The 13,301-nt window shown below is 40.6% G+C and overlaps 1 protein-coding gene across 1 annotated transcript; it reads left to right on the top strand.

Annotated features, from left to right (window-relative positions):
- The first annotated feature begins 831 nt into the window (after positions 1–831).
- LOC149257874 (uncharacterized) lies at positions 832–6,761 on the top strand. Its single transcript, XM_089389921.1, has 3 exons — positions 832–2,271; positions 2,535–3,486; positions 3,610–6,761. The coding sequence occupies exons 1-3, from the start codon at positions 832–834 to the stop codon at positions 6,759–6,761; spliced, it is 5,544 nt and encodes a 1,847-aa protein (XP_089246047.1).
- The last annotated feature ends 6,540 nt before the right edge of the window (positions 6,762–13,301 follow it).

The following is a 13,301-nucleotide window of genomic DNA, read 5'->3' as shown; positions in this document are numbered from 1 at the left end:
TCCTATCTCATTGATGTTCCATATACAAGGAATTTTAGAGATAATATTCACATATTTCAAAGAAATTTTAAAGTTAATATTCATATCTTATTGATGTTCCATAATGCTCAGTAACGCTAGGATGTATTGAATTAGTTATAAAACATAAGTTTTTGTATACATCCATAGAGTTCTATATGAATATGAAGGTATGAATAGGAAGGTTTTCCTCTTTGGAGATAATGTTGTTGTTGTCAATTTTTTTTGAAATATTTATGTGCATTATAGATAGATATAATTTTAATTAATATCGTAAACCTTTGTAAATTTATGGGATGTATTTAGTTTTAAAAGTTGTTTTGAAATCCATGTGATGCATCTAGTTTTAATATTGTTTTGAAGGTGTGTTCAATACTTTTATATTAACCAATTTTGTTGTAGGATAGTATTAAGATTAAATCTTATTTTTATTTAAAATTATGGAGTTTTGGTTATTTATTTATTTAAAATGTTTTTTTTTTTTTTTTAAATTAAATTATAAAAATTTTGTAATGGTTAAAGTTGAAATATTTGAAAAATAGAAATTAGAAAGGAATGAATATCAAATTATTAAAGGAACAAACAAAATTATAGAAACAATTTTTTATATATAGTTTTATTTTTCATTCTTAATTTATATTTTTTCCTCTCTAAATAATGGTATAAAAAAGATAGAATAACATAAAAAAACCAACGAGAGAAAAAACTGCTCTGATGCGATCTCTGGTACCCTGCAACCTAACCCTAACCTGCTGCCGCCGCACCTGACTGTTCACCCTGCAACTGCCGCCGTTCCTCTGCTGGTCGATAGCAATGGAATTGGCGGGCGGAGGGGAGAGCTCTGCTCCCCCTCCAAATCACTCTGCAAATTCTGACAAAACTATGCTGCACTCTTCTGACGCTGGCCCTGATGCAGGACATGGCGACAATCAGAAAGCTGAGGCAAAGCTCCATACGGCCCCGACAGAAAACGATGACGCTGACAAAGAAAACCATGACAAAGTCAAGGCGACCCAGCCTAAAGCAACCTCAGCCACATGCATTCCAAAAGCTGCTGAACCCATCAAGGTGGACTTGCCCAGCCACCGTATCAATGGTGAAATCCAGTACATGCAAGATCACGCCCTCATAGGCAAATTTTTAGGCTTTTGGCCCACGGAGAAAGCATTACAAGGCTGGATAGCCTCAAAATGGAAGCCCAAGGGACAAATAACTCTGCAACTCGGGCCAAAGGGTTTCTTTACAGCTATATTCCACTGTGTGGAGGACAGAGTGAGGATATTCGAAGGAGGGCCGTACTTCTTCAATTCGTCAGGCCTCTATCTCACGGAATGGAAGCCCAGATTCAACCCTGACAAAGAGGACTTCAGTTGGGCACCCGTCTGGATCAGGATGTACTCCCTCCCGGTAGAATACTGGAAAGAAGAAACTCTGGCGGACATAGGCAACAAACTGGGCACCTTTATACGAGTTGCAGCAGAGACAAAGACTCGTAAGTACACCTCCTATGCTAGGATCTGCGTCCAGATGCATCTGACCAACGCCCTCGCGGATACGGTAAAACTCTATCACGATGATTATGAATGGTCTCAAACTTTAGATTATGAACATATTCCATTCCGCTGCCGTAAGTGTCATGAGCATGGCCATTTATTTCGGGACTGTCCTTTAAATTCCCAGTCCAAAGCAGCTACTGCTGTCTCGGAAATAGACTCTGAAGGTTTCATCAAAGTCCCTAACCGCCGCAGGCATACCAAAAAGAGCCAGCCAGTTCCTGAAAACCCTTTCAAAGAGAACCTCCAGAACAAATTCTCTGTTCTCGCTACGCAGGAAAAAGAGAATCACACCAGCTCTGAGTCCCCTCACCAACCCTCTGAACCATCTTCCTCCCTCCCTCATTTGAATCCCCCGCAATCCTCCGCCCCGGACCCAATCAATCCCTCTCCCATCCCCTCCTTGGAAAAAGGTAAATCCATATCTCGTTTTAGCTCCCTCTCGTCTTCTAAAGAGCAACCCTCTGTGGTTCTTGAACGGCCGGATGAAGATATGGAAACAGAAGCCACTCTTGCTCTCAGGCTTCAGCACGGAGCAGAAGAAGAAGTTCCAGGTGAAATCACTGTTATGGAAGAAGACCAAACGGAAGTCATCATCGATGGATTAGATATCTTTACACTTGAGGCGGCCTGCAAACAAAAAGAATTCAACTCCATTCAACCTTGGCAAATCGACAAATTGGAAGGAGTCTTAGCCAAGGTACAGCATAACAAAAGCCTGGGCATCCAAGGAGGCAGTCCATGGGATGGAAAAAAGTTACTCAAGGATCTCAAGAAAAGGGGAAGGAAGACAGACCTCCAGCGCACCATAGCATTGGGAGAAATACTTATGGAATCAGGACAATTCCCTAAGTTGACAAAGTTCTACAAACCCAAATCACAATTTACATGAAGTTAATATCCTGGAATGTGAGAGGACTCAACAGCCCCTCAAAACACAGAATGATCAAACATCTGATTCAGCAAGAAAAACCCACCATAGTTTTTTTGCAAGAAACCAAAAGCACCACTGATGCTATTGAACGAATCCGTGGCAAAGTTTGGGCAGGAAGCAGGGCTATCTCTGTTGATGCCTCAGGCGCCTCAGGAGGGTTAGCTATTCTTTGGAACCCACAGATCATCACATTATATGACTTTCACGCCACACTCCATCTCCTTCAAGCTTCATTCCACCTAGTTGGCACGAACATTCATGGTCACCTCACAAATGTTTATTTTCCACAATCTATTCAGCAAAAAATAGAACTTCTAGAAACGCTTGCTCTTCTCAATGAAAACAGACAATTCCCGCTTTGGATCGGGGGAGGAGACTTCAACATAATAACTTCCATGGCAGAGAAACAGGAAGGCCGAATTGGGCTTGACAGTGATAGTGAAAGCCTCAAAGATTTCATTCGAAACAATCACCTTATGGACATCCCTACCTCGAATGGAATCTTCACATGGACCAACAAACGAAGAGGTATTCAACACATCGCCTCACGCCTTGACAGATTCTTCCTTTCTGACAATGCTATCCATTTAGGAGGGGATTTCAATGCATCCATCCTTCCTCATAGTGGATCCGATCACTGGCCAATTTTGTTACAATGGTCCAGACCAGGCAATCAATGTAACCGGCCCTTCAGATTTGAAGCGTTCTGGCTCACAAATGCCACTTTCAGAAAAGTAGTCAGTGATGCTTGGACAGCCTACACTCCGCCGCAGGGTGCCAAAATGTATCAATTTCAACAAAAGCTAAAGAATTTGAAGTATGTCCTCAAAATCTGGAACCGCACAAGTTTTGGCAACATTCAAGAGAAGCGTTCTCAATTAGAGCAGCAAATGAGCAAACTCCAGCAAAATCTCATACATCATGGCAGAACAGAAGAACAAGAAAAACAGGAACAGGAACTCTGGAACCAAATAGAAGAACGCAGGAAGCAAGAAGAAATACTCTGGCGGCAAAAATCGAGAATCAACTGGCTCAAAGAAGGCGAGAAAAACACAAAATTCTTTCACAAGACCGCTATCCAAAGGCGAATGCATAATAATATAGCGTTCATCAACAACCAACAAGGCGAAAGAATTGAAGAGCATGAGAACATGGAGAAGGAATTTACAGGGTATTTCAAGGAAATCTTAACGGAGCCCGTTGAGAACAGGGAAGCAGCTATCCGCGCCATTACGCAACATATTCCCAGCATTATCACAGAGGATCACAACACCAGACTTCTCCAGCCCACAACCCTGCAAGAAATTGAAGAAGCCATGGCTCAACTCAAAGACGGAAAAGCGCCCGGTCCCGATGGCTTCACAGCCAATTTCTTCCACGAATTTTGGGACCTCATCAAGTATGAAGTATGGAACCTAGTTGAAGAATCCCGAAGTATGCACTCGATCCTTCCGGCCCTTAATACCACCTTCCTAGCTCTGGTACCCAAAGGTGAGGAACCAAACAGGCCAGAAAACTTCAGACCTATCGCGCTCTGCAACGTCATATACAAGCTAATCTCAAAAGTGATCGCAAAAAGGCTCAAACCTCTCCTTCCCCTGCTCATATCCCCGGAGCAAACAGGCTATGTGGAAGGACAACAGATTATGGATGGGATCATATTATCAAATGAAGTCATACACTCTTTAAAGCTCCTCAAAAAACCATGTATGATTCTAAAACTTGACCTCTCCAAAGCTTTTGATAAGCTTAGCTGGAATTTTATACAAAAAATGCTTCTAGCCTTTGGATTTAATGCTACATGGACCAGGTGGATCATGAGTCTCATCACCTCTCCTAGCTTTTCAGTTCTCCTAAACGGATCTCCCTCGTCTCCCTTCAAGCCCTCTCGTGGCATAAGACAAGGGGATCCTCTCTCACCCTTTATCTTTGTTTTAATGGCGGAGGGTCTTAGCAGACTACTCAAAGCAGCTATAGCCTCTAACAAGCTCAAAGGTATTTCCATTCATGGCCTCAATCCGTTGTCCCATCAACAATTTGTGGACGACACCATGTTATTTGGCCATCCATCCTCAAAAGAAGCCTCCATGTTTAAATCGCTCCTCTCTCTTTACTCAGAAGCTTCAGGTACCTCTATCAATGCCTCCAAGTCTCAGCTTTTCTTTTTCAATACCCCCCTCTCCACACAGAGGAATATAGCCAGAATTTTGGGATTCTCCATCTCCCATCTGCCTTCTAAATATCTGGGAGCGCCACTCACCATGTTGGCTATTAAAAATACCTCCTGGCAATCTCTCCTTGACAAGCTGGAATCTAAACTCGCTTTGTGGACTTTCCGTGCTCTCAACATGGCAGGAAGATTGGTCTTGATCAAGTCTGTCCTTCAAGCTATGCCGTTGTACCTCTTCTCCACTTTGGCAGCTCCAAAATGGGTTCTCAAAGCCATTCGCAATTTACAACGCAACTTTCTCTGGGGCTCCACAGGCAGAAATCGAAAATGGGCCCTTGTGAATTGGAAGGAGGTGTGCAAACTCAAATCAGAGGGCGGGCTAGGGCTTCGAGATCCACTTCAAAGCAACAACACTATGGGTGCCAGAATGTGGTGGAACTGGCTCTCCAAGCCTCACGCACCTTGGGCCCGCTTATGGCAAGCAAAGTATGCTATGGGAAGTCAGTGGCAAGATCTAATCAGAATCAACTCCAGCGCCCAAGGCTCCCCAATCTGGAATGCTGCTAAGATACACAGTCGATTTATACAGGAACACAGTTTTTGGGAAATACACTCTGGCACGTCAGCCAAGTTCTGGGAGGATTCGTGGCAGCAACTCCCCAAGCTTGCAGATCTATTCCAGATGCCACACTGGCAATCGTATATGCAGCAAGAAAACCTCATACATGTGCACCAATTCTGGCATCAAACGCTCAACCAAGACTATCAATCATGGAGACTTGCAAACAGTTGGCAAAGGGACTGGGAAGGTGAACCATACTCAGATTTGGATCAGGAACTCACACAACGCAGAATACGATATTCTCACCAGCAGGACAAGCTTCGATGGGGTCACAAGCACAAAGGCACATTTACCACTAAAGAGGCACATCAGCTGCGCTACTCAGACAGCCAAGATAATCATGACCAAATCTGGGCGCGTGTATGGCTTTCAGGGCTTTGGCCCAAAATTTCAACCTTCCTATGGCTTCTCAGCAAAAAGCGCATACTTACTTGGGATAATTTGTTGAAGCGCGGTTTCATTGGGCCCTCTAGATGCCCAAACTGCAATCTTCAAGCAGAGACAATCAGCCATCTCATGGAGTCCTGTACACTTGCAAAGCAGCTATGGGAAAGGGTGGAATCCTGTAACAACAGAGCAGCACCAAGAGGCGAGGATATAACTGACAATCTCAGGAATTGGGGCAAGAACCCGTTCCAAAGCCAATTCCTCAACACACTATGGGATCTCATTCCTGGTTTTCTGTACTGGCTCCTCTGGAAGGAGCGTAACTCTCGCATCTTCAACAACTCCTCCCGGACAATAGATGCTCTGTGGCTCATCTATAAAAGAAATATCCAGGAAACCTTAGCCATCAAATCCTGGTATGACACTGACATGCCAGAAGGGCAGCAGGAAAGGGATATTTTAAAAGCTTGGAATCTTGACCGTTCAACCTTTGCAAAGGTCATCACGCGTCCCCCCAGCAACCCCTCCTCTCCGTCCTCATGGTCCCTACCTGCTCTCAACTCTTTCAAGCTCAACTTTGACGGAGCAGCAAAGGGTAATCCAGGTCCAGCTGGATATGGAGGAATCATCAGAAGTCATACAGGTGCTCCCATGCACATCTATTATGGCTCTCTTGGCAAAGATACCAATAATGTTGCAGAAATGGAAGGACTTTGGCAGGGGATCTGTATTGTGGAGCAACTTCAGTTCTTTCCACTAGAGGTTGAAGGAGACTCGCTGATCCTTATCAATGCCGCCAAAAAAATCCAAGCAGGAACAGCTGCGGACAAAGTTGCAACCAGCTGGAGACTTCTAAGCAGGTTGGAAGACTTGGCAGCTAAGCTTACAAATCCACATAGCCTATCCTTTCAGCATGTGCGAAGAACAGCTAATCAAGTAGCCGACAGACTAGCCAACCAAGGAGTTTCTAACTTCTTCTCAGGATCCTTGGACATAGTCGATGATGAACACCTCAAAAAAGACTGCATCACCCTGGTGCAAAAGGATCTCTCCCCCCCGGATGCGGGTGGTTGTTAGCGCTATAGGGCCCATGGCTTGTCAACAGGGCAGGTGTCCGCCCGGACAAGCCACGTACACCCAAAGGACACGCCTTAAACTCGCAGGCATGCAGCATTCAAGGAGGGTCGTTAATACTGGTTGCAGAGCTGTCCCTTCGACATTCATTGCCAGCATTGAAACGCTAACCATGGCTCTTCAAAGCCGAAAGCTCGCGGACATTCCTCTGCATTTTTCGCCTGCACCGGTTCTGATCTGGAAGGAAGGGGCGGAAGCTCATTACTTCGGCTCTCTGTCTGGCTGTGAGAGCGATTGTAACGGTTCAGGTGCCACAGACCTGGGCAATTGGAAAGCTGGGCAGTTCAGTTGTGAGCCTGGTCGTTTGGAGGTTCTGCATACCTTCAATCCGCAGTCTTGTTGGGGAATTGGGAGTCTGGTGCAGGGGAACAATTTGTGTATACACACCCGCCATCCGCTCTCCTTCAGAATGCAACGTGAACGGCTTCGGGGTACCAGTCGGCGGGGCAGTTTCAGTGGAAGAGCCCCTTCCCCCTCCTCCTCCATAGAAGATTCCTCTGAGCACAGAAGACCGAGAGGAAGGCCTCCGGGCAGAGGAAGAATTGTGGAACCGCCGGAAAGAATGGACTGCGGGCATACAGAACATCCGATGGTAAGATATCGCCTTCCCTGCACTCTGGCCAATTCGACCTTCTTCGTCACTGTTTCAGTTGAGCATTGCCGTAATCCGTGGGGTGATGATGATGCTCCCCATGCTGACCTTCCGCGGATTCCTGGGGATGTCCCGACTGTGGACATGGAATTTCCGGCCATTGATATGCTGAGGCCTGTTCATGACCCTGGAGCTGGTCCAAGCGAGCCTGTGCAGCGCCATGGTGCTGGTCCAAGCGAGCCTGTACAACGCAATGTTGGTAAGGGCAAAGCAATTCTCCAGCCTCCCTGCTGCAAGATGGAGGACGAGCCACAGACCACGGATGAAGACTAGTGCGCGCTCCAGGTTCCTCTGCATGATTTTTCTCGCTGTCAGCTCTCCTTGCGACCACATATATGTCTGCAATCAGTCTTTTTGTACTTCAGTTCATCTCTATGATGGTGTCGGTTATCTGTTACTTCTGTTATGGTGTCTATGTGTCCATCGTGTCTATGGTGTCTATGTGTTGATTAAGTGTCTATGTTGTCTCAGTCCATGTGTTGGCTACGTAAGCGTCACTCTGGTTCCAGCTTTTGTATCCCTGTTATGAACTTTCTCGTGTTTACAGTTGGTCCCAGGACCAGTTTTACAGGGTCGCGGCCCTGGTGTAATACTGATAATGTAATTTGGCTCTCGATGTAATATATTTTAGCTCAGTCTTATTTAGAAAAAAAAAACATAAAAAAACCAACATGTTCTTAATTTAATTTAATGTTACTTTTATTAGAAATTAATACAATTTTTTACTAATTTAAATTTGACTTGATGAAATAGTCAAAACTATTTTAGGGGAGTTGTGGTTTAACAATGGAAGTGGTGTGCCAATATCAATTTTAACCATATTTAATTAAAAAAAACATAAAGAATTAAGACCAAGTGAAAGTAGTTTATAAAATTAGTTTATAAATTTGAAAGTGAAAGTAGTTGATAAATTTGAAAGAAGAGTTTTTCAAAATTTAAAAAATAACCAAAAGACTTAATTAAGTTAGGTTTAATTAACATAAAAAATCTATTTCTTTTCTAATTCACAACCTGAAAAAAAAAATAATTATAGTTTTATGATGAGTGTGATTTCTTTTAGAGAACACCAACACAACAAAATGTCAAAGTCTTGGAAATCAATTATTAGATAAAAAATTAGTTAATAGCAAAATGTCAATAATTAAAAAATAGTTTGTTTAGAAATTAGTTATGATAATGAAAACAAACCATTATAATATTATGTAAACTTTCAACTCATTGTTAAGATGGGAGAGTAGAGATTATTGCACATATAACAAATGACTTAAAAGCTCTATACATTAATCAAATAATGTTACAAATATAAATACAATGAGCTTTGTCTCAAAGCTAGGAGAACCATATTCTACATACAATCACTTATTTGAGAAAAGATCTCAACCACACATCAATATAGGAAGCTAACAAATTGAACAAAATCTCTCAAACCAACTAAGTCTCAACAACCTCATAGAAATTAGGAACACACCCCTTCCTTTTATAACACTACCAATAATGATCAATAAACTTAATAACTAAATATATGATAACACTCCAGATAAGTAAGAATTATATACTCCACACCCCTTAACTAAATATATGATAACACTCCAGATAAGTAAGAATTATATACTCCACACCCCTTAATGCATACTTTCCCTCCATGAGCTAGAGATGGAGATCTAGAAGGTCGATATTCGAGAGATCTCTTCCATATCTGAATTATACCTATGGTGCAATTGTCAGAGCTATTTTGTTTTAGTGTGGCTGGAGTGGTTCGAATGGGTGCATCAACCGCCAATTTAATCTTGTTTGGCGTAAAACCGCTGGGTCTGGAGGCCGTCGGTGAAATTACCTATTGAGGCTGCGGTGAAGTTGAGTCTGGCAAGTTGCTTTTGCAAAAGGGCTGAGATCTGCCAGCGTAAAGATCGGTTGTGACCTGTGAGAGTCATTGTTAAACGCAGTTCTGCCCTTGTGGCTGGAGCCCTGGTTGAGCGTGTGGATCTGTGAGTAGATCCGCTTGTGACTGTCACAATAAAATGAAGGTTGGAGGCTATTCTTCTTGTAAAAAGGCCGTAGGTGGTTTGTTTTAAAGAGGTTGTGTGGCGCGCGGATCTTCCGGGTTCCAAAGGGAAAATAACAGAGTTGTTAAAGTGATATGCATGTTGCTGATCCGAGTGTTGCCATCGTTGAAACAGATTGGAACTAACCAAAGGGCTGAGATCTGAGATCAAAGGCATGTCTGTAGTAATTTCTAACGTGAGGCTCCAAGGGTGGAAGAGCTAATATTCATAGGATCGGCTGAGGGGAAGAGTGAATACAGTAGGACGGTTCTGTACCACCAGCCATTTTAGGCTGCGATTTCTTGGTGCAATTGACGTGGGAAGAATAAGCCAGCTTGTTGTAAGAGCTGTGGCAAAAGATTTGGCCAGTGTGAAGGAAAATACCTCTAGTGCTTTCCCAGAGTTGAATACATCCCAGATCTTAAATATTTGGGCCAGTAAACTGTGCGTTATTTGGGCGTTGGAGGGCCTGCATTACAATTCACGTGAAAGTGAATATTTTATTCACCACTATTCTTGCCATACTGCTATGTGAGTTGAAAGGTATGATTTGATTTTTAAATCAATCCAAGCCATATGTTTGAGGTTAATTTTTTTTTAATGGAGAAATAAGGAGCGATGTCAAAGATGTGAATGTGTATCATGTACTAATTTAAATTTGTTTTATTTTTGTTCTGAGAGAAAATTGTGGATGAGGCAGGGAGGGACAAGGAGTTAAAAACATTGGTGAAATTTTTTAATGGTGAAAACTTTGGTTTTTTTATTGGTGAAAATTATTTTTATAGTTTGTTTTGGTGAAGAGTGTTAGAAAATTGTTATTAAAAGTGTTGGGTATTTTTTGGTGGAAGTATTTCTATGAGGTAAATTAAAATAAAAAGATGTATTTGATTAAAAAAATGGTGAAGAGCTGCAAAGGGAACCGTTTGGGTATTGTAGATGTGGTTAACTTTATGTGTATGATCGGGTAATATTGGGTAAATTAGAGTTGTGGAAGTGTGGTAAAAAGTGACTATCTACAGAAGCATGTTATGTTGAGGAAATAATTGATTGGTGAGTTGTCCATGAATTTGTAGTTGATTATGTGCAAATAATTGTGAAAGTGAAAAGGAGCATGCATATAAGTCATGGGTCACCAAATGAGAATTAAACAGTTTTGGAGAGAACTGAAGCAATTGAGGCGAAAGAATCAAAGAGAAGAAATTGCAGAAAAAATTAGAATGTTTCCAATAGAAGAACCTATACATGAGGATCAAAATGCTAATTGGTCCAGATCAATGAATAGTATGAAGAAACTGATGCAATATTGAAATGATTAATGCCTGTTTTTCCATATTTCTCAGGTAAAAATTTTAATCTTTAGGCAATAAAAATGGACGGACTGCTTGGTTTAGTATATTTATGCCAATTGGTACAAGAAACTTCTATAGATTCTCAAGATATAAGTAGAGGTGAAATAACGTTGTTTCTTATTATATCAACACTGAATGATAACATCTTGTCTAGCATTTTGCATGAATTTGGTGAAGTAAACAATGCAAAAATATTTTGAGACATTCTTGAAACAAAGTACACCGAGAAAACTCATGAAGATGAAGGTGAATATTTAGTAACAGATCTACAGCTAGGTGCAGAGATTACGGAGGAAAATGTTGTGGATGACTTAGGAACAACTCATGAATTGAAGAAAGAATTTGTTGATAATGGATATTTGTGTTATGAAAATGAATTTTAGGTGATTTTTAAAAATAAATTAGTTGATAAATTGTTGTTTCCTTTTGATGATCAAGTGGAAGAACATGAACATGAAATTGTAGTAGTAGTTAGAGGAACAAACAAGTTTGAAGATGTCAAGCTTGATTATGATGCAGAGATAAAGCTTATTGAAGAATGGCTTCAAAATTCCTTTGAAGAGATTGATGAAGGTCTAAAAGATGTAGTTGAAATTACAATATTAATGGTGAAGGCTCTTGAAAATGAGCAAAATGGTAAATCAATGAATGATTAAGATGATATGGAAATGGAAACAATGGTGGATACATTTGAATAATTTCATGTTATTTTAATGTATTGGAGCCCAAAGGAAATAAGATATTATTATGAATTGATGAGGCAACAATCAAGTAAACAAGAAACTATTGATGATGAAAATGAACTTGTTGAAAAATGAGTTGAAATGGACTGGGATCATCCTAGTTACAATAAGAAGCAATATGATTCTAGAGTTCATGATCTAGAGTAAGAAGAAGACTAAACAGGTTGAAAGCATCAGAGTTTGGAGAAGCAAATCCAATAAGAAATTTAATCAATATGTTGACGTAAAGAAAGTCAAAATGAAATGTTTGATTCATATTTGTAAGCCTAGCTTAGACTTAGACCAGCACACATTGTTCTTTATGTTATAGAAAATCCATTTCTCCATTAAGAGGGGATGTTGGAATAATGTCGAACTGGTGAGTCCAGATAGAGTTGTTGAGTTGTGTTCTGGTAGTTACTATTTGAGTCTATTTGTCATGAGTTGTGTCTTAGTTATTTGTGTTGTGAGTTGGTGATCCAAATTATTTGGATATAGATTGTCCTAGAGGTTGTTAATGTGTGCCTATATAATGTACTGGTTTTCCAAGCAATTTTATCAATGAGAAATGTTTTCATTCTTGTGAGTGTCTCTAATTTTCTAATACTTAGGAGCACACCCCTTCCCATAGAGATTATAACACTACCAATAATGACCAATAAACTTAATAAATAAATATATGATAACACTCATATAAGACAAGTAGGAGTTATATACTCCACTCCCCCTTAATGAATACTTTCCCTAATCTTCATCAACTGAGGTATTCAACATCTTCCGCTCTACATCAAATGCTTCACTATGACTTGAAGAACCTTCTAATCAACAAATTTTATTTCTAGTCCAACGTAGCACTTTCACTTCGTACCTCAACCATGCATCATCAAACTATCATTGTCTATATAAATAAGCAACCATCCACGAGAAGAGTTGAATTCCCAATCTCAATTGCCAGGTTCATACGATAAAAGATAAATGTCTCCTTATGCTCTTATGATATGAATGCATACTCTATTAATATGTTGATCAATAGTGTCTTTGATTAATGTCGATGAATGATGATCCCTATATGGTGAGAAATGCACGAGAAATGTGGATTTCTTGCATGGTTTGGAATGGATTCCATTCCTGTGTTATTATGAGCATAGATTTCAGTTGAATGACTTATGTGCAAAGGTTACATAATCTGGCTATAGTTTCCTGAGTTTGAACATTTTCTATGTTGCCTATGTATTTTGAGATGGATAAATCTCTGTTCAGGGTAATGTTTTTCATATCACGCCTTGATTTAAAATTTATAAGCTCACGAGAGATAGTGCGTCCATATTAATGTATATACATGGTTAGGCTAAATTGATACTTACTCTTAAGCTCAAGAAGGATAGTTGGTTATAATATCCATGTTTATATATGTACTTTAGTAGTTTGGGCCAAGACCATATAAAAGCTTAGAAGGGATAGCCTAGGATATATATATATATATATATATATATATATATAGTCAGGCTAACCCCTCACCCCACCCCCTACCCCACACACATATATATTTATCACCGAGACAGGCTAGAGTTTAATTATATCCTCATAAGAGATAACGAGAGGCTTGTAAAGGTGTATTCATTGAAGGTATTACTTTTATATGCCATAGGTTGGTTTAGGGCTAAAACGATTCCAATCCCAAGAGGGATAGCTCTAAAGAGTTGCATAAAGTCAAAATT

Source organism: Pinus tabuliformis, chromosome 6 (genome assembly GCF_031772625.1).
Source record: "Pinus tabuliformis cultivar Carrire ecotype Pingquan chromosome 6, CPIR1, whole genome shotgun sequence".
NCBI classification, from domain to species: Eukaryota; Viridiplantae; Streptophyta; class Pinopsida; order Pinales; family Pinaceae; genus Pinus; species Pinus tabuliformis.
Note: the sequence above shows the minus strand (reverse complement) of the source record. Positions and strands in the feature narration are given on the sequence as shown.

Excerpts from the sequence above, each read along its gene's own strand:
- LOC149257874 (XM_089389921.1), top strand. The coding sequence starts at position 832 with ATGGAATTGGCGGGCGGAGGGGAGAGCTCTGCTCCCCCTCCAAATCAC. Across the intron at positions 2,272-2,534 it reads TGGAAGGAGTCTTAGCCAAG|CAAGAAAAACCCACCATAGT; the intron begins GTACAGCATAAC and ends CATCTGATTCAG. Across the intron at positions 3,487-3,609 it reads CTGGAACCAAATAGAAGAAC|CGTTCATCAACAACCAACAA; the intron begins GCAGGAAGCAAG and ends ATAATAATATAG.